Source organism: Aquarana catesbeiana, linkage group LG02, assembly GCF_042186555.1.
Source record: "Aquarana catesbeiana isolate 2022-GZ linkage group LG02, ASM4218655v1, whole genome shotgun sequence".
Taxonomy (NCBI): Eukaryota; Metazoa; Chordata; class Amphibia; order Anura; family Ranidae; genus Aquarana; species Aquarana catesbeiana.
Window position 1 is genome coordinate 38,455,707 of NC_133325.1, and position 18,230 is coordinate 38,473,936.

At 41.7% G+C, this 18,230-nt stretch overlaps 1 protein-coding gene across 1 annotated transcript; it reads right to left on the reverse strand.

Moving 5' to 3' along the window:
• Positions 1-6,564: 6,564 nt before the first annotated feature.
• Positions 6,565-7,479, reverse strand: LOC141129739 (odorant receptor 131-2-like). Its single transcript, XM_073617827.1, has one exon. The coding sequence runs from the start codon at positions 7,456-7,458 to the stop codon at positions 6,565-6,567; it is 894 nt and encodes a 297-aa protein (XP_073473928.1). The 5' UTR covers positions 7,459-7,479.
• Between the last annotated feature and the right edge of the window lie 10,751 nt (positions 7,480-18,230).

The following is an 18,230-nucleotide window of genomic DNA, read 5'->3' on the forward strand; positions in this document are numbered from 1 at the left end:
TTTACTAGCAGTGCATCCATGTATATGATATATCTTATCTGCAAGCCGCCGCGCCACCGCGCCGGGGGCTTTATTTGTGCAGGGAGGCAGCCGTGGGAGCTGGGACTCGTGGGGACAGATCGGGGGGGGGGTTTCATGCGGCGGGGGGGCGGCTTTGGCGCCGCCCCTGCTCTACTGCCGCCCCGAGGCCTGGCCTCGGTGGCCTTGTCTGAAATCCGGCCCTGATCGCCATACTCAAGAGGAGTAGCAGAAAAAAACTACAACTTCAAAAAACTCACCATGCCTCTTACATGCCTCCTACTAAATTACTAAATACCTTGGAATGGTATTCTATGGAATCTATGGAATGGAATCTACTTTCCAAAAAGGGGTCATTTGCGGGGTATTTGTACTTTCCTGGGTTGTTAGTGTCTCAAGAAATGAGGCCTTCAGTACATCAGGTGTGATCAATTTTCAGTGATTGGCACCATAAGCTTGTAGACTCTATAAGTTTCACACAGACCAAATAATATGCACTGATTTTGTTTATTTTTACCAAAGATATGTAGCAGCAGTATAAATTTTAGACAAAATTTATGAAGAAAAAGTACTAATTTGCAAAATTGTATAACAGAAACAAAGAAAAGTGCATTTTTTTTACAATTTTTTTTCATTTATAGCGCAAAAAATAAAAAACCCAGTGGTGATTAAATACCGCAAAAAGAAAACTCTATTTGTGTGAAAAGGACAAAAATTTCATATGGGTACAGTGTTGCATGACTGAGTATTTGTCATTCAAAATGGGAGAGCACTGAAAGCTGAAAATTGGTCTGGTTAGGTAGAAGATATAAGTGCCCAGTGGACAAGTGGTTAATATGATTGGATACAGCACTCTGTGGACAGACAGGTTCTTTAGCAATGACCCTTTGTGCCTTGCCCTCCTTGTGGAGGGTGTCAATGACTGCCTTCTGGACAACTGTCAAGTCAGAAGCCTTCCCCGTGATTGTGTAACCTACTGAACCAGACTGAGAAACTATGTAAAGGCTCAGGAAACCTTTACAGGTGTTTTGATTTAATTATCTGATTAGAGTGTGCCACCATGGGGTTGATTTACTAAAGGCAAAAAGACTGTGCACTTTGGAAAGTGCAGTTGCACATGGCAAGAGCAGTTGCTCCAGAGTTTAGTAAATGAGCAGAAGCTCTGCTGACTTTCATCAACCAATCATGTGCAAGCAAAAATGCTGTTTTTTTTATTTTCCTTGCATGTGATTGGGTATTCTTTGCAAAGTGAAGCTTTACCTCATTTACTAAGCTCTGGAGCAACTGCACTTGCAGAGTGCAATTGCACTTTCCAAGGTGCACAGTCTATTGGCCTTTAGTAAATCAACCCCCATGAGTCTATAATATTCAACTTTTTCACAATATTCTAATTTTCTGAGATACAGAATTTTGGATTTTCACTAGCTGTAAGCCCATAACCATCAAAATTAAAAGAAAGAAAGAAATGTTTGAAATATATCACTCTGTGTGTAATGAAACTATATAATATATTTTGAACTGAATCACTAAAATAAATTAACTTTTTGATTATATTCAAATTTTTTGAGATGCACCTGTAGGGAGGAAGTTGTCCCTTTGTGTTTTGCACATTTTTCAAGTTGGGCGACCCATAATTCCCCTACCCCATCCAAGTTATTATCCCCTAATAAAAAAAACAAAAAAACAAACCAATGACAGATTTCTGTGTCTGAGTGAATGAAGTAAATGCTAAGTGACTGGCTGTGTAACAGTGGGGAACCCTAATTTCAGCGGATCTTACGAGGGGTGTGCTACATGTAAAACACTGCACTGCCTTAACATGCATCTGGGGATATAGTAGGAACATATCTTTTCTTTGTCCTGTTGATGGGTTGACAGTTCATACATCATCCCAAATGGGATGTTAACCGAACCACTAAAATCACATATAAGCTTTAACATATTAATATCATTTTAAAAGTAATCTTAACATTGTTAAATCGGCAGCTTTAATAAAATAATACCAGGTGATCCTTTCATGAAGGTCTTTGTTCAGACACTTCCTGTTGTAGGGTGACAACACACTTTCATGTCTCCTTCTTGTGCTCCTGTGTTGTCATTCTGTCATAAGGAATAAGCGGAGTCTGTGTTATGTAAAGCGCTTTACTTTTATTTTTTGTGAGTACAATTTTAAACCTTTTAAATACATTTTGAAAAGTGGAGAGCTTTAGATTTTCCCCTTTCTCCATTATGGAATGCTCAGTCTAAGCTGACTTAGGTACAGCTGCAGCAGTCTCAGCCTGATGCACAAAATATAGGAAAGAAAGTATGGGGGAGATTTACTAAAAAGAATCACAGCTGCACAGAATCTGGTGCAGCTGTGCGTAGTAACCAATAAGCTTCCAGGTTTTATTGTCAAAGCTTCATTGAACAAAGCTGAAGTTAGAAGCTGATTGGCTACTATGCACTGCTCTGACAGATTCTGTGTGTACCCGTAAATCTGTGTGTGTACTCCATGAGCGATGTGTCAACCATTGCTGGAAGCCGTAATATATCATACCACAAGCATTTCCGATCTCCTATAGTGTAGAGGTCATGAAATAAGGGTGAGCACATAATCTTGTTTAATGGAAGAGGTGGAACTTTTCTGTTTTGAAGAAATAACAGCACTACAAAGGTTTTGGTTTATTTATTTATCTTATTTATTTATTACAGGTACTTAAGTAGTGCCATCAATACACATAGCGCTTTACACATATATTGTACATTCACATCACTCCCTGTCCTCAAGGAGCTTACAATCTAAGGTCCCTAGCTCACATTCATACATACACATACTAGGGACAATTTAGACAGGAACCAATGAACCTTCCAGTCTTTCTTTGGAGTGTGGGAGGAAACTGGCGTACCCAGAGGAAACCAATGCAAGCACAGGGAGAACATGCAGACTCCAGGCAGGTAGATTTGTGCACTTCAAAAAAAGTGGAACTCACTAAGAGGTGTCATGAATTTTTATTTATTTATTTTTGATATTAAGATTAATGGTAATAATCTAATTTATCACAGTATGGGAGCACCTATACAATTTTAGTATAAATTGATCTTGATCACTGTTTGTATATTGATGCATAAATTAATTGGATTGTTTTTTTAAAATGTAATTTATTTATTTTACTTATTCATTTTGGGTAGTAAGAGTATGTCAAAGAGAGAGGGGATGGCAGCGGGACTTTAATTGAGACATGCCAATGGATGCAAAAAACTGGTTGTTCCAGATCAAAGGGGGTTGACCTGAAACAAATATTGTATCTGTAATGGGTAAACTATTGTAATGACCATAAATGTGCATATAGCCTGGGATACCATAATCTCCAAAGACATTCGAAGTATAAAATGGTACAAAATGGACCTTCCGCGTTGCACCGGCACCACTCAGGTAATCACACACTTCCCTCACATATCCTTTTCATCACGTTGTCTTTCGATTGACTCTTCTAGCTTACACACTCCTTGTCCTTCACACCCCTTCCTCCTGTACATCACCCCTCACCCACCACATTTCCTACTTGTTCCCCTCTTCCTCTAACTCTCATACCACTTTTCTCCTCTTTACAGCTCATCCTGTGCCCAGCGGCCTGGTTGTACCTTTCCTGCCTGGTGGTGTTTTCATTGGGGTGCTGCGGTTCCTTGGCAGCTGTGACCTGCTGGTCGGGGGGGGGTTTGTGCTCGGCCTCAGCCCCGGGTGAGACTTTGTTGACCCAGACCACTTATATATCCCGGCTCATTGGTTGCCATTGACCAATGAATCATATGTAAGCATCATTGAGACATGTGTTTCTTTTATACTTACTTTTCATCTATCCATAACTAATTCTATACTTATAGATGTCTCTATTGTTTGAATTTTCAGTTAATTTGCATCTGAATCCTGATGATTGGTAGAAAGCCAAGAAACGCGTAGAGTTACCAACCTATGGATGCACATATTGTTTTTTGTTTCTTATTTAAGAACAACAATATTTCTTTTTTCTGTAACTGCCTCGATTATACGAATTATGTCCATTGCTTTATTACTTGTATTTTGTCATACCGCATTGTACAATGTATTCTATGAAGCTTGTTTTACGCAAATCGTATTAAAACATTTTGTACCATTTTATACTTCGAATGTCTTTGGAGATTATGGTATACCAGGCTATATGCACATTTATGGTCATTACAATAGTTTACCCATTACAGATACAATATTTGTTTCAGGTCAACCCCCTTTGATCTGGAACAACCAGTTTTTTGCATCCATTGCCATGTCTCAATTAAAGTCCCGCTGCCATCCCCTCTCTCTTTGTCATAAACTATTGGGATGGAGACTTGTCAGTGCAATCATAGGTGTGGACAGGTCACAATTCTAATTTAGTAAGAGTATGTATTTGTAATAAGATTTTTGCTTTTTTATGCATGCATATGGAAGGATTTATGTAGTTTTTCTTGAAGTGATTGTAAAGTCTCATTGTATGCATTAAAGTGAAAAACCTTCTTTGCTGCAGCTGCCCCCAGATCGCCCTTTTTTCTTACCTAATCCATAGTTGCCAACATTGTAAAAAAATGTATAGGGACACTTTTTTGTCTGTAGGAGGAGTCTTATTATAATTAGGGGGCGTGGCATTAATTTGTAGATGTGACGTAGTGGGGAAAGCGGCGCGCAATGTGCACCGCGGCAACAAGTGGGTATGGTTTAAACTAAATATTGGGCATGGCTTAACAGGGGCGTGACTCAAAGGGGCTGTGGTTAGAGTCTCACATGAATGAGGGATGGAGGGTATAAAGGAAGAAAGAGAGAGCGAGAGAGAGAGAGAGAAAGAAAGACATAGGGAGGGAAGGAGAGAGAAGGAAGGAAAGAAAGAGGGATGGAGGGACAGCAGGCCCAGATCCTACACCACAATAGAAATATGTGTATTTCAGAAAGTTTAACAATCAGCAGATAAAGATACTGATGTCTGGTGTTAGCGCTTCAATCATCCCGGCACCATGGTTGATATGGTGTCAGGATGATTGAAGCACATTATTTCTATTATTACATTGTAATATAAAGTGAAATAATTCAACTCACCATAATGCAGAATCAGTGGGAGCCCTGAGCGTGTCACTTGCCACATCACCTGCCACCAGATGCCATCAGGTGTCCCCAGCAGAGTCCCTCCTTACACCAGGCATTCCCAGCAGAGTCTCGCATTAATTAGGTGTCCCCAGCAGAGTCCTTCCTTACACCAGGCATTCCCAGCAGAGTCTCTACTTACATCAGGTGTCCCCAGCGGAGTCCCTCCTTACATCTGGTGTTCCCAGTAGAGTCCCCTTTACATCAGGTGTACCCAGTGGACTCCCTCCTTACATCAAGTGTCCCCAGCGGAGTCCCTCCTTACATCAGGTGTCCCCAGCGGAGTCCCCCCTTACAGCAGGTGCCCCCAGCATAATCCCCCTTACAGCAGGTGCCCCCAGCGGAGCCCCCCTTACATCAGGTGTCTCCAGCAGAGTCTCCCTTATATCAGGTGTCCCCAGTGGAGTCCCCCGTACATCAGGCGCCCCCAGCAGAATCCTTCCTTACATCAGGTGTCCCCAGCGGAGTCCCCCTTACATCAGGGGTCCCCAGCGGAGTCCCCCTTACATTAGGTGTCCCCAGCGGAGTCCCCCTTACATCAGGAATCCCCCTTACATCAGGTGTCCCCAGAGAAGTCCCCCTTACATCAGGTGTCCCCAGCAGAGTCCCCCTTACATCAGGTGTCCCCAGCGGAGTCCCTCCTTACATAAGACAGAAGACCAGAAGTAACAGGTCACTCGCCGAGGCAGGGAACAAACAAGAGGCGGAGCTGGCTGGGTGGCTGCCAAAAGAAACTGAGCTGCCGCCAACTACCGCCCTGTGGCCTTTCCCACAACAGACAGGCAGCAGGCCACGGGGCGGGGGCGGCGGCAGCTCAACTTCTATTGGCAGCCCCCCAGACAGCTCTGGCGGGCAGCGGCCAAACCATGGGAAAACACGGATTTCCCAGGACATTTCCCGGTAAACGTTAAAAGCAGGACAAAGGTCTAAATCCCAGGAATGTCCCAGGAAATTTGGGACAGTTGGTAAGTATGCTGATCCTGATCTGATCCAGCGATATGCACGAGCCTAGCAGATCCAGCCATTGTCTATCTCCTCACTGGACAGATTGATAGCAACGATTGGCTCCCTCTGCTATCAATCAAATCTGGAGGCACGGGAGAGAGGGGGGTCCATTGAGTGCCATGATCTGTGTCAGTGGACACAGCAGCGGGACTCGGGAGCAAGCCTGCATGGTTGACACCATGGAAAGCGGCTCTTCATGGGGGCACCCGATGAACGGGAGGAGCCAGGAGCGAGAAAGGATGAAAAGAACCATTGCAGCTTAAGTCAAGGTCATGAAAACCAAGGGACAGATCTTTTTTCATATCTGCATTGCTCTTTGTACCATTTTATGGATGAGCCTGTCTGTTTTATATAGAATATTAAGTCCAAATCAAGACAAGCTTACAATTTTACCCACGTCTCATTATCATCTAGTTTTTAAGATGTCTTGTTAAAGACTTCTTAATACGCTCCCTCAAACATTCATCCCGGATCCCATAGATGATTGGACTGAGGAACCTTGGTGCGCAGCTGAACACAAAGAAGTTGAATGAAGGCAAAAACATGGCTTGACTGGCAGGCAAAGCATCAATGAATGTCGACAATAAAGACATTGTGCATAGCAATAGCTGAAAGGTGTGGAGCAAGATGGTTTTCCTGGCTTTGGAGGTACAGGAAGACTGCGAGCTAACTCTATGAGCAACCATCGTGATCTTGATGTATGTGAATAATATGATAATGGCCACCAAAACAAAACACAATGCAAGACTAAGGGACCTTAAAACATATTGAAATGAATTCACAAACAGGTTTTCCTTTCTACATAAGATAGAAGTATTAAATGTAGTTCTAAATGACAAAGCCATAAAACCTAAGTCAGCAGCATTTGGAAATATCAGTGCCGTACATATGAGGATAAAAGCCACATTAGCTCTTTGCGGGGTGCATAGGTCCTTGTGTCGTAATGGATGACATATGGCTATGTATTTTTCTAAAGCCATGGCTGCCAGAGTGGCTGGGGTCACTCGAAAAGTCAAGAATGAAACTGTGTTCAAAATGAAGCAAACTGGTACTGGGAAGTACAGAAAATATACTGCACCTAGCATCAAAGTGAAACCAGACAGGAGAAAAAACGTGTCATTCACAAGCATGTAGACAAAGAAGATATAACGAGCATCCTCCTGTAGATGTGGACTGGTGAAGAAGATGCTGAGCACCACCACAATGAAGCACAAGAAGAAACAGAGGCAAACAATGATCAAGGATATAAAAGTCAAGTGAATGTAAATGCCAATGTTGTTGCTAGCAAAGGTGAGCTGAATCATGTTGCTTTGAAGAAGCAAGGAGCTTGCCGTGAAATAAAGTGTTAAGCTTGCCTTGATGTTTTGGAATCCCAGAACTCTATGCAAAAATAAAAAAGAGATTCAAGTTAGAGTGAGCATGAACGTCATTGAAAGTCCTGTTGAATTTTCTGTTTAAATCAGCTAAATACATTCCTGGTGCATCAAAACCAAAGGTGGACAAAGTCTTATGCCGCGTACACACGGTCAGACTTTCCGATGGGAAATGTTCGATGTGAGCTTGTTGTCGGAAAGTCCGACCGTGTGTATGCTCCATCGAACATTTGCTGTCGGAATTTCTGGCCACAAATGTTTGAGAGCAGGCTCTCAAATTTTCCGCCAACTTCACTTTGTTGTCAAAATTCCGATCATGTGTACACAAGCCCGTTAGAACTTTCTTTTTCTCGGCTCGTTGTACGTTTTGTATGTCACCGCGTTCTCACGTTCGGAATTTTGGGCCAACATTTGTGTGACTGTGTGTATGCAAGACAAGTTTGAGCCAACATCCTGCGGAAAAAAATCCACGGTTTTGCTGGCAGAAAGTCCGATCGTGTGTATGCGGCATTACAGTTTGTTTTCTTTCAAAAGCAACTACATAGTTACATAGTTACATAGTAGGTGAGGTTGAAAAAAGATACCATCAAAAAGTCCATCAAGTCCAACCTATGTGTGATTATGTAACTACATCCTGAATAGAAAACCTGTATTGGCTGCAAGCAGCAGAGTGGGACTTTTTCTCTCTGTGGAGAAGTAATGGTCTCTCTGTAGAGGTTTGACATGACTCTTGCTAAGCCAGACCTACAAACCATTTTGGGTCTAGGGCTGATGTGATTATTATGAGAAGTGAGAACCCTGTGGACTTCTGGCTGGAGCTTGCTCACCATTAGGAATGAGCCTGATGTTCGTGTCAAACGTAAGTTCGACTCAAACATCAGGTGTTCGCCAGATTTAGAACATTATGGGGCGTTCTTGTGAAATTCGAGCACCCACGGAAGGCCACATAATGCACTTCGAGATCGCAGTGCATTGACGGCTGCTGATTGGCCAAAGCATGCACCTGACCTGCATGCTTTGGCCAATCACAGAACGCTCTGCTGTGAGAGCCATGATTGGCCAAAGGCAGGGTGCCTTTGGCCTATCATGGCTCAGTGGGTCCATGCCCCACGCTATGTAAGGCTGCTTACATAGCAGCCGTACATAGTGTAATAAGCAGCAAAATTAAATTTCTAAAGGAAAAAATGTAATTTAAAACTGCTTGCGGCTGTAATGTATTGCCGGATCCCGGCAATATACATAAAAATCATTGAAAAAAACAGCGTGAGTCCCCCCCCCAGTCCATTACCCCCCAGGCCCTTTGGGTCTGGTATGGATATAAAGGGGAACCCTGCACCAAAATGTAAAAAAAAATGGCATGGGGTCCCCCCAAAATCCATACCAGACACTTATCCGAGTACGCAACCTGGCAGGGAGGACGAGAGAGCGCCCCCCCAAACTGTACCAGGCCACATGCCCTCAACATGGGGAGGGTGCTTTGGGGTCCCCCCTAAAACACCTTGTCCCCATGTTGATGGGGACAAGGGTCTTATCCCGAACCCCCCTATGTGAATGGGTATCAGGTACATTGTGCCCCTACCCATTCACCAAAAAAGTGTGAAAAAGGAAAAATGATAGGAGACAGTTTTGGACAATTCCTTTATTTAAAAAAAAAAAAGTGTCCCGCGATGTCCATCAATCTTCAATCACGGCGTCCGACGGTCCCAAGAAGAAAAAAGGAAAAATTCTGCCTCCATGGGAGGCGTCCCGCCGACTGCAGCCTTTTCGCGATGACAGCTGTTTTATAGCTGAGGGCGGGGCCACCCGGTGATGTAAACGGGGGACCCCACCCCTCTCTGACATAACATGATTCCCGTGGAGGCAGAGTTTTTCCATTTTTTTTTTCGATCCCTCGGCGCTGTGATTAAAGATGGATTTACATCGTGGGACACTTTATTTTTTTATTTTTTAATAAAGGAATTGTCCAAAACTGTCTCCTGTCATTTTTACTTTTTTATGAAAATGAACCAAAGCGCCAAAGGATGAAAGTAAGTATGTGTTAATATGGATAAAGAAAATGAATTGCTTTACCACATAATTAAAGCAGCTGCAGTGTGAAATTGGTGTGAACAATTAATAAATGATAAAAAGTATACCGCGCTAAATGCTAAAAAAATTACATACAGGTAATAGATAGAGGGGATACACTGGTAACAATTAATAAAATTAATAAAACAGTCCCCAGTGAAAAAAAAGGTGCTCGTGTTAGTGGAACAGTATTTTAAGCACTTAAGAAGCACGGAATCATCCATCTATTATTCAAGTCACAGCACTGGATACTGTTCTACTAGCACAAGCACTTTTTTTTTCACTGGGGACTGTTTTATTAATTTTATTAATTGTTACCAGTGTATCACCTATATCTATTACCTGTATGTAATTTTTTAGCATTTAGCGTGGTATACTTTTTATTATTTTTACTTTTTTGACACTTTTTTGGTGAATGGGTAGGGGTACAATGTACCCGAGACCCATTCACATAGGTGGAGGGGGGCGGGATCAGGGGGGCTTCCAGATTCTGATAAGCCCCCCCGCCTGCAGACCCCCACAACCACTGGGCAAGGGTTGTGGGGATGAGGCCCTTGTCCCCATCAACATGGGAGCAAGGTGTTTTGAGAGGGACCCCAGAGCACCCTCCCCATGTTGAGGGCATGTGGCCTTGTACAGTTCAGGGGGGGGCACTCTCTCGTCCCCCCTTTTCCCAAAGAGCCTGGTAATGGACTGGGGGGGGAACTCACAACGTTTTTTTCAATGATTTTCATCTATATTGCCGGGATCCGACAATACATTAAAGCCGTGAGCAGTTTTAAATTACATTTTTTCCTTTAGAAATGTCATTTTGTTGTGGTGCTGTTATGAACTAAGGATGAGCCGAACACCCCCCGGTTTGGTTCGCACCAGAACATGCGAACAGGCAAAAAGTTTGGACGAACGCGCGAACACCGTTGGAGTCCATGGAACACGAACACGAAAAATCAAAAGTGCTCATTTTAGGCTTATATGCAAGTTATTGTCATAAAAAGTGTTTGGGGACACAGGTCCTGCCCCAGGGAACGTGTATCAATGCAAAAAAAAGTTTTTAAAATGGCTGTTTTTTCGGGAGCAGTGATTTTAATAATGCTTAAAGTGAAACAATAAAAATTAAATATTCCTTTAAATATCGTGCCTGGGGGGTGTTTATAGTATGCCTGTAAATTGGCGCAGTTTTCCCATGTTTAGAACAATACCACAGCAAAATTACATTTCTAAAGGAAAAAAGTAATTTAAAACTGATCGCGGCTGTAATGAATTGTTGGGTCTTGGCAATATAGATAAAACTCATTGAAAAAAACGACATGGGTCCCCCCAGTCTATTACCAGGCCCTTTGGGTCTGGTATGAACATTAAGGGGAACCACTAACGAAAATTTTTTTAAAAAATCGCGTTGGAGTCCCCCCAAAATCCATAACAGGCCCTTCAGGTCTGGTATGGATATTAGGGGGAGCCCTGCGCCAAATTTAAAAAAAATGACCCTTATCTGAGCACACAACCTCCTGAACCGTACCAGGCCACATGCCCTCAACATGGGGAGGGTGCTTTGGAGTAGCCCCCAAAGCACCTTGTCCCCATTATGGGGACAAGGGCCTTATCCCCACAACCCTTGCCCGGTGGTTGAGGGGGTATGCGGGCAGGGGGCATATCGGAATCTGGAAGCTCCCTTTAACAAGGGGACCCCCAGATCCCGCCCCCCCATGTGAATTGGTAACGGGTACATTGTACCCCTACCATTCAACAAAAAAAAATCAAAGATAGTAAAAAAGACAGGAGACACTTTGGGACAAGTCCTTTATTAAAAGATAAAAAAAATAAAAATGTCCCGCAATGTAAATCCATCTCACGCTGCCGATGAGCCGAAAAAATTAATGGGAGGCTCCCGCCGAGTGACGCTTCTTCTCAGTGACAGCTGTTATAAAGCTGAGGGCGGGGCCACTCTGTGACATAAACAGGCAACCCCGCCTTCCTCTGACGTCACGTGGTGTCAGAGGGGGGGCAGGGTCAACCGTTTACGTCACCGAGTGGCCCCGCACATCTTACATTGTGTCTCATTGTGCATTGTGTCTCAAAGTTTGCAGTCTGTTCCAGTGCTCTAGTTCTATCATGTCCCTCCAAAATTATTTTGGCTATTGTCTCTCAATTAACACATTCTAAATTGTATTTCAAAATAAAATCCACCTCATCTCTCCCTCTTAAATAAAACCTGGCTCGTCTCTCCTTCTAAATTTGCAGCCTAACCAAGCTGCCTACATTGTTTCCTGCCACTACAGCCATGGCCAAAATTTTAGATAATGACACAAATATTAATTTTCACAAAGTCTGCTGCCTCAGTTTTTATGATGGCAATTTGCATATACTCCAGAATTTTATGAAGAGTGATCAGATGAATTGCAATTAATTGCAAAGTCCCTCTTTGCCATGAAAAAGAACTTAATTCCAAAAAAAAACATTTCCACTGCATTTTAACCCTGCCACAAAAGGGCCAGCTGACATCATGTCAGTGATTCTCTCGTTTACTAGACATGTGCATTTAGTTTCGCTCCGAATCGAAAGTCGGACAAATTTTTCATTATTCGGAAATTCGGATGCATCCGAATTTCCGAATTACAAAAGTGATGAATTTAAACGAATCCGAAAAAAGCGAACGAATTCGAATTGAATTCGAAAACATATTCAAATTCGAAAACATATTCGATTCGAAGTCGAAAACATATTCGAATCGAATCCGAAAACATAATCGAATTCGAAAATAAATTTGAATCGAATTTGAAAACAATAGAAATCGATTTTCTAAAAAATACAATAAAATAGAATATAAAATCATAAAGCAATAGAATACATATATATAATATTTTATTTTACTCTGTTTTATTGTTTTTCTATGCTTTTCTTTTCTATTATTTTCTATTCTTTAATAGTCTTTTCTATTCAAATTCAAATTCATTCTATACGAAATTCGAATTTCGGAACATGGCTTCTGAAGATCGAATTTCGTATAGAATGAATTTGAATTTGAATAGAAAAGATTAGAATAGAAAAGAAAATAATAGAAAAGAATAAACTAGAAAAACATATATTGTATTTTATTCTATTCTGTTCTATTGTTTTTCTATTCTATTCTTTTTTATTATTTTGTATTCTATTCTAATCTTTTCTATTCAAATTCAAAATCATTCTATACGAAATTTGAATTTCGGAAAATGATTATATATATATATATATATATATATATATATATATATATATATATATATATATATATATATATATATATAAAACCATTTTCAGAAATTCTAATTTCGAAAATCGAATTAGAATAGAAGAAAATAATAGAAAAGAGTAGACTAGAAAAACAATAGAATAATATATATATATAAGTTCCAAAGGTTGCTGCACTTAAAAATTTGTTGCTTTATTCCATCAAATCTTTAGAAAAAGATTACAAAGCAAGTAGAGTCATTCCAAACAGAATCATTACAATCATTTCTAATCTTTTCTATTTGAATGCAAATTCATTCTATACGAAATTCGAATTTCGGAAAATGGTTATATAGAAATAGAATAAAATCGAATTCTAATAGAAAAGACTAGAATAGAAAAAACAATAGAACAGAATAGGAAAATATATATATATATATATATAAAAAACATCTTACGGAATTGGAATTTGGTACAGAATGAGTTAGAATTTGAATAGAAAAGATTAGAATAGAATATATTATATTTTTTTCTATTCTGTTCTATTGTTTTTGCATGCTATTCTTATTTTCTATTCTTTTCGAATCTTTTCTATTGGAATTCGATTTCATTCTTTTTTTTTTTCAAATATAAGTTTATTCAGAAGCAGGAAGGGCAAGGGCCCGCAATGACAATAGAAACATAAACAGGTTCGAGGACGCAGCCTCTTACAGCAACATACACAGAAATCATGACAGTGTGGTTTCCCGTTTCAGGGTCATATATATAAATTATTGCAGTTTGTACGCTTAATTCACCCTTGATTTGGGTCTAAAAAAGGATTGGGTATCCCCATTCCTCCCGCCATTTTCTTTTTTTCCTTAATAAGAAATAAAAAGAAATAAAGGAGTAGTTGTAGAAGAATAATAGTGGAAATAAGAGAGAAAGAGAGAAGGCAGAGAATTGAGAGGTTAAAATAGTGGTGAGGGAAGGTGTAAAGCACAGGTGTGTGTGTGTGTGTGTGTGTGGGGGGGGGGGGGGGGGAACACAGAGGCGGCTGTATCCATCCATTGCTTAATATATATATATGTCCACAGGGAAGCTGTTATCAGTAGGTTTCCACCTACTGCTTCACTCATGGGCTTGCCAGCAGGCCTTTTTTGTGGAGAATATGAATATAAGCCATTGCGACCAGGTCTTAGTGTATAGCTCGGTTTGGTTACGGTCTGTGAGAATAAGATCCTCCATCTTCCTTATATCCTCTACCTTTTTTAACCACATACCCAGAGTAGGAGGTCTGGTGGTCTTCCACAACAGGGGGATGCACGCCTTGGCTGCATCTAGGAGATGTCTGATCAGAGATTTTTTATAAGTCTTTCTGGACAAGGTAGAGGCATGAAGCAAGAAGAAACCAGGGTCCGCCACAATATGGCGTTCCGTAAATTTCTGTATTATCAACTGTATGGACTTCCAGAACTGCTCCAGCCTCCGACACGTCCAAAAGATATGGAGAATCGTACCCTGTTCCTTACTGCATCTCCAGCAGGTTCCTGAGGAAGATGGGAAAAATTTCCGCAATTTGTCTGGGGTGTTGTACCATCTAGTTACTATTTTGTAATTGGTTTCCTGATTTTTGGGCATATGGAGGATTTAAATGAAAAGTAGAGTATATTTTGTTTTTGCTTTGATGTAAAACTACACTGTATATCTCTCTCCCAAGACCTGAGGGTGGGTATTTGGTAGTTTTCTGATGGTATAATCAATAGTTGATATGTTGCTGACAGTGTGTGAGGGAGATCCCCCTCTCCTGAGCTATATATCTCATATGTAGTCAAGGCTCTATCAAAATTTCCAGGAGGGGGTAGCTTCTTAAGGAAGTGGTTAAGCTGTAAGGCTCTCCAAAAATCTAAGTGGAATGGTCCTTCCGGTCTCATCAACTCTCCTATTGAGATCCATTGTCCATTTGAGATGTAATGGGATGCTTGTGAGAGACCTGCTTTACGTAGGGCGCAAAATATTGGATCCGTGTATCCTGGATTGAATTCTGGAGTACCCAGAATTGGGCGCAGTGGGAAATTAAGGGATGTAAGATGTAATCTAGCAAAAAGAGATGAACAGATTCGTGTGGTAACTCCTATCAGGGGATGGTGTTTCATATTCCTGGGTAATAAGTCATGGCACCAGGGGGCTCTGTCTAAGGGTACAGTACATTGGGCTTGTTCTAATTGGGTCCATAGCTTGGTGGTGCTATGTCGGTTCCAGTCAATGAGTCTGGACAAATGAACTGCTTGTTGGTATTTTCGAAGATCTGGGACTGCCAGTCCTCCGTAATGTTTGGGTAATGTGAGCTGTCGTCTGTTGATCCTAGGTCTCTTGTGTGCCCATATAAAACCCAAGAACAAAGTGTTGGTTTGGTCAAAGTAGTGGGCGGGAATTTGGATCGGAAGGGCCTGTAGGAGGTATAAGAACTTTGGCAGAATGCACATTTTAAGGATATTGCACCTACCAAACCAAGAGTGTAGCCCTGTGTTCCAGGTTTTCAGTAGGGATCTGACCATGGATAATAATGGAGGGAAATTCATGGCAAATATTTGGGACAGTTTGGAGGGAATATAAGTTCCTAGATATTTCAGGGCGGTAGTAGTCCATTTAAATTTAAAACTGTTCTGCAAGGTGTTGAGGGTGTGTGGTGGTAACCCAATACTCATGGCTTCTGATTTATTAAAGTTTATCTTTAAATTAGAGATATTTCCATATGCTTTAAATTCATGAAGAAGATTGGGGAGAGAGATGGTCGGATTTGTGAGAGTAAACAGCATATCATCCGCATAGGTGGCTATTTTCTGCTGCGTCTCTCCCATGTTTACTCCAGAGATATCTGGATTGGCCCGAACTGATCTCAGGAAGGGTTCCAGTGACAGGGCGAATAGAAGTGGGGATATCGGGCACCCCTGGCGGGTTCCGTTCTTGATCTCAAAGGGGGCAGACAGATTCCCATTTGCCCTAACTCTTGCTGAGGGGTTGGTGTACACTGAAGTAATCCAGTTTAACATCCTCGTCCCCAGGCCAACATGTCTTAAAACTGAAGCCATGAAGTTCCAATTCACCCTGTCAAAGGCCTTCTCTGCGTCTGTACTTAGAAATATGCAGGGGGTCTTATTCTGATTGACTACGTGTAGGATGTTGAGGGCTTTGATTGTATTGTCCCTGGCCTCTCTTGATGGGACAAAGCCTACTTGGTCTAGATGGATCAGGGACGGAAGGTATGTTTGGAGTCTAGTTGATAATATTTTCGTAAAGACTTTAAGATCGATATTGAGAAGCGAGATTGGTCTGTAGCTCCCGCACAATGTCGTATCTTTCCCTTCCTTAGGTATCACTGCGATGTGGGCTGTCAATGTGTCTCTGGGGAAATGAGTGCTAGAGTCCAGTGAGTTAAAGAATTTGTGCATGGGTTCACCGAGGGACGGTAACAGAGTTTTGTAGTATAGGGCCGTGAAGCCATCCGGGCCCGGAGCTTTCCCTAGTTTCAGGGATGCAATTGCTTTTTGAATCTCTTCCATGGTAATAGGTTCTTCTAATAACTCACTGGACTCCACCGTTAGTTTAGGCATATCAGATTGAGTAATATAGTCTTCTATTTGCGACTGTGGTGCATGTTGGTGTTGTAAATTATAAAGGGAGGAATAGAATTCCTTGAATTCATCTGCGATCGCCTGAGGTAGTGTAATCTTTTGACCAGAGGGCGACACAATGTGGGGTATGTAGTTCGCTAGGGTTTGTTCGCGTAGTGATTTGGCAAGTACTTTACCGCACTTATTTCCCTATTCATACATCACGCGTTTACATTTTTGTAATGCGGCTTTTGCTCGAAACTGCATTAAGTCCGTGATTTTATTGCGTAAAAGCAGAATGTCCGCTTCTCCCGCAGGTGTCTGTGCGTGTTTGTGTCTTGCCTCTGCCAGGTGCAAGTCCTGTAGAAGGGTTGTCATCTGGGCCGATCTCATTCGTTTAATGCGTGCGCCGTGCTTTATCAAGACCCCGCGGATCACCGCTTTGTGTGCTTCCCAGACTATTCCGGGATCACTACCGGGAGTGTAGTTGGTTTGGAAATAGCAGTCTAATTCCTTCTTGACGTCAGTAAGTACCTCCTCGTCGTGCATGAGACTTTCATTCAGTCTCCAAGTCTTTTGTCTGTCAGTTGGGTTGTCAGTTAGGGCATAAGTTAGTAGGACAGGAGCATGGTCAGACCACGTGATGGAAAGTATCCTAGAGTCTAGAAGAGCGTGTAATTGGGCATGGGGGATTAGAAAATAATCAATTCTGGAGTATTGTTTGTAAGGGTTGGAATAAAAAGTGTAGTCCCGTTCGGTTGGGTGTAGGAGACGCCAGGCGTCGATCAATTGTGCCTTATGTAGTGTCTTGGAGATTCGTTTCCTTCCAGAGGGGGCGATAGAGGAGGTTCCTGAGGAAGTGTCCTCAGAGGGGATCAAAGGGACGTTGAAGTCGCCACCTACTATAAGGTGGCCCCTAGAGAACTCCAACAGAGTCTCTATGGTCTTATTAAGAAACCAATCTTGGTGGGTGTTAGGTGTGTAGATGTTCGCAAGTGTTACTTGTGTCCCTCCTATTTCACCCTTGAGAAACAGGTACCTTCCCTCTGGGTCTGATAGTGTATCCGCACATTTCAAGGGTACACTGTTGGCAATGAGTATAGATACACCACGTGTCTTAGTGGGCCCATTGGTGGAGTGATAGACCGTAGGGAAATACCTGTTTTTCAGAATGGGGAGATTACTATTTTTAAAATGAGTTTCCTGTATTAGAGCCAGGTCTACTCTATTGCGTTTTAGATCTTGGAGCAACATGCGCCTCTTTTCCAGCACATTTAAGCCGTTTGCATTCAGTGTAAATATGTTCACCGCCTCCATGTTTCCCTGAGTGTAAAGAGATAGGGGAAGGGGGAAGACGGGGAGGGTGGGGGTAGGGTTAAGTGGGGGAGAAGTAGGGTTGGATAGTCAGTTGAGAAAAGTAAGAAATTAGAATCTAAGAAGTATCAGTTAAGTACAGTTTGTTGTTCTAAAAGAAACGCACAATAGTGCTATGACGCTCACCAGAGTAACTCTGGTAACTGAGCGTTGGCCTAATTGGGGTTGTGTAAAACAATAACCAGCGAGGAGTTTACCTGCCACCCCTCTCCATACCTGTGTTTATCTGCATATGATTCAGTAAATGTGTTGATGGAATCGTATGCAAGAAATCATAAGGCAAAAAACGAATTCTCATGTAAATAAGAGAAAAAAAAAAAAAAAAGGAAACGATTATACAGTAAAACATAGTGTGCATGGTCCATTTGTCACTAGCCATTTACACTTTATATAGGCAATAGCATAACATCAAAAAAATGGATTTTCCATCCCTGCATATTTTCCTAATTCAAAAACTTTAAACTT

Bases quoted from the DNA above. Each gene is read 5' to 3' on its own strand.
- LOC141129739 (XM_073617827.1), bottom strand. From the start codon at position 7,458: ATGATTCAGCTCACCTTTGCTAGCAACAACATTGGCATTTACATTCAC.